Raw genomic sequence first — 3,587 nt, forward strand, 5'->3', positions numbered from 1 at the left:
ATAATAACAACGGTCGTGCTTTACACAAATAAACAACTAGTTTTGAATATAATTAAAAAAAACTTAAGAGACTATTAAGATTTTTTAAATATAATAAATATATATATTATTATTTTAAAACTATTTTCTTAAAAAACTAAAAGATATATTTCGAGAAAAAAAGAAAACTAAATAAGAAATAATATATTTAACAAAAATTTATTAAAAAAACTAACCCAAGTCAAAAGGAAATTATAAACTCAGTTTTTGACCCTACTAGCATCATAAAGCTATCCGTCACGCTTTTTTCTGTCCTGGTTGACTCAGCGCTCAACTCACCTTGTCAAAATGGCGGAGCTGCCCGAGTCTAATCCCAGGTCTCAATTTTGGAGTTCTTTTTAGAAAAAATTTCTTCGTTTTGTATTTGTATCCGAGATTTATTATTAAATTTAAAACGAGTTTCGAACTGTTTATGTATGTGTGTTGCCAGTTCCACGCGTTTACCTTATACTGAGATAATTGTAGTGCGTCACGGTGAAACAGAATGGAATGCTAATGGAAGACTTCAGGTATTAATATCTTTTCTTTTTTGTTACCTATTTCCATTATTTTCCCAAAGTTGAATTGATCTAGTTTTTATTCTGTTTTAAAGAATTTGTTTGTTTAATATTTATTGAACTTTTAGGTATATTTTAGTGACTGTCTGTGCATTTAGGTAATTTTAGGTTGATAGATAACATGTTATATATTGCTTCGGAAGATTTGAATTCCTGCCAAAGAATTCAATTAAATTGGATTCTTACAGAATCATGTCATTCGTGGCTTGATATCATTTCGTTCAAAATATCCTGTTTTTCTAGAGTTGAAAGAATTGTATCTATTCTAGCAACTATGACCTCTCCAAAAATGAGATTTGACTAAATTGAACTCAATTGAATTGAATTCCTGCATTTTTTATACCTTCCGAACAATGTAGTTTACAGACTTTGTCTATACTCTAATTACATTATCTAAATTCTCAGATTGCCTTTAATCCACATTATTTATCTTTTCATAGGGACATCTTGATGTTGAATTGAATGATGCTGGGAGACAGCAAGCAGCTTTGGTTTGTATGATTGTACTTGTACCTCAGACTTGTTTGCTATTCTCCATTCCTAATGCTAGGAATTCCTTTTCTATTATTTTTTAAGGTGGCTGATCGACTTTCCAAGGAGCATAAAATCTCTGCTGTATATTCTTCTGACTTGAAGCGAGCTCTTGTGACTGCAGAGATCATTGCTGCTAGCTGTGGTGGCTTAGAGGTATCGACCTCATTGCTATTTTTCCGAAATTGTATTTTATCTTAATACGGTCAAGTCATTTCTTACATGATGAAATCACTTTCTATACAACTTGATTATATGCAGTAATCTTATTCATAATTGTCAGCCAATGTACTTGTCAAGTTGTGGCATACCACATATAAGCATGTGATAGAAGTACAGTGGACGAATGAACCATATATCTCTTTTCGTCTTCTGTCCATCAACTCAACAATAATAACAGCACATGGAATCGTGGTTTTGATAGTGAACATAATGACATATCTTTTTCCAATCATTTAAAGCTGGCTATACTGAAGTACCCTTTCCTTTCCCACTTTAATCCTCCCTATGAATTGTTTCTTTCATTTGCTTATTTTAGTAAATGTAAAGTGCAAGTCTTATACATATTCTTTTGAACCTAATCATTAGTGGATATGCATAAATCTACTTCTTAGAATTCAGTTTCTTGCTTTCTTTTTTGCTGATAGATAAATACAAAGACACTGCATTATCAGAAGACTCTTCTCATTGCGATCAAATGTTTTGTAAAAGCCAAATTTGGTCCAACACAGCAATTTGAAAATCTTGAACTTTATCTGTGGCAATTACTATTTGTCCCACTTGTTTTGGGTTTAAACTTTCAGGTTATTAAAGATGCAGATCTACGGGAAAGACATTTAGGAGATCTTCAAGGCCTTGTACTACAAGATGCTGCCAGAGTTAGTCCTCAAGCTTACCAGGCCTTTATAAATCGTAGAACCAATCAAGATATTCCAGTAAGTCAAATAAATTTTATTGCTTTATATTTGGATCACTATTCGTTTCACCTATTTAGTCCTGTAGACCTCTTGTAAAGTTATCACAGTATCACATGAATAGGCTTGAGCAATAATTTTTGGCTAAAGATATTTTTTCTTTTTTGTAGTAGATCAGGATTCAAATCTCAATTATATGCTTTGGTTTCCTTTTGTGTATTCCCATGCTGACTTCTAAAGGAAGAAATGGTAAAATAATTATAATTATAATTGAAATACAAATCAATTGGCATTCATCTCATGTAATTAATCCCAAAAGGATAATTTCATTTCACTGTTCATTTTATTAATGACATTTTTTTGGTTATAGATATTTATTGCATTGCTTTTATCAGACTATAACCATTACAAATCAGTAAAACGCCTCTTTGCTAATATATATGTCTTGCTTCTGGTCTATACATAAATATTTGTAGTATTTTAACCTGGTGGTTTGTTTGCTTCTATTTTGAAACTTGATTAGATGGTTTATTATCAGTGTTACAGTTATAGAGCATTTCTCTGTTGTACTATCATCTTTGCTTTTGTCTAGTTTAAATGATACAGTTATTTCTGATTATGATATTTTTCAGTTGTAAGAATCTGCTCTGTAAAGAATCAGCTATGCTGGAGAAAAGTGGCGGTCTACTGAAATAAATATTAATGAACTATTATCATTCATCTGGTTAAAATATTCAATATACATTTGCTCAAATTTACTACATTTGCTCAAATTTACTACATTTGCAGGGCGGTGGAGAGAGTCTCGATCAACTTTATCAGCGAAGTATATCTTCTTTGCAAAGAATTTCTAGGAAGCATAGAGGTATCTTGATAGTGACCATGTCTCATCCATTATGTTTCCATTGTGGAGCTTTTGCAGAGATGTGTCAAGTTAACATTCTATACTATTTATGTCCCTTGCAGGAGAGCGAGTTGTTGTGGTTACTCATGGGGGTGTCATTAGGGCCTTGTACGGGCAGGCTTGCCCCAATAACAAGCCTGCAGGAAAGGTTTTGAATACATCTGTTAATATTTTTCACATATTTGATAGGAATAAGTGGACTGCAAAAGTTTGGGGTGATGTTAGTCATCTGAACCGGACACAATACATGGAGTCCGGTTTTGGAGGGGACACAACTTCCGGCTAGTTCGTTCATTGTGTGCTGAGGCTCACTTTGCAATTATTTCAAACTTCAATACTCCAAAAGGGGAAAAAGAATGCCGAGGGAGGGAAGTCAATTTGACATTGTGGAAAGAAATGGTCTCTTTTTCGGATGAGACTTACCTACTTTAGGTGTATACATAATAACGAATAGGTGAGTGTCTTATATTTTAGCATTAAAACATTAAAACTAATATTCATTTATCGACCTAGCCTATAGGTGAAGACATACACTTCAGAGTAGGTAGATATTCTCATGTTTTTCATTATTGTCTACACATTTATTGGAACAGCATACTTTTACGGCCTTGTTAAAATGTGAAAGAATTGCTTCTTCATGGA

The 3,587-nt window shown here is 32.8% G+C and overlaps 1 protein-coding gene across 2 annotated transcripts; it reads left to right on the forward strand.

Moving 5' to 3' along the window:
* Positions 1-208: 208 nt before the first annotated feature.
* On the forward strand, positions 209-3,587 carry LOC8267232 (phosphoglycerate mutase-like protein 4). Of its 2 annotated transcripts, XM_015721231.3 has the most exons (8): positions 209-356; positions 470-548; positions 1,037-1,087; positions 1,173-1,283; positions 1,931-2,062; positions 2,674-2,675; positions 2,831-2,906; positions 3,008-3,246. In XM_015721231.3, the coding sequence occupies exons 1-8, from the start codon at positions 328-330 to the stop codon at positions 3,098-3,100; spliced, it is 573 nt and encodes a 190-aa protein (XP_015576717.1). In that variant the 5' UTR covers positions 209-327; the 3' UTR covers positions 3,101-3,246. The 2 variants fall into 2 exon arrangements, with proteins under 2 accessions (XP_015576717.1, XP_002522316.1); XM_002522270.4 differs by lacking the exon at positions 2,674-2,675 and having other exon boundaries at positions 3,008-3,587.

This window comes from Ricinus communis, chromosome 7 (assembly GCF_019578655.1).
Source record: "Ricinus communis isolate WT05 ecotype wild-type chromosome 7, ASM1957865v1, whole genome shotgun sequence".
Classification (NCBI taxonomy): Eukaryota; Viridiplantae; Streptophyta; class Magnoliopsida; order Malpighiales; family Euphorbiaceae; genus Ricinus; species Ricinus communis.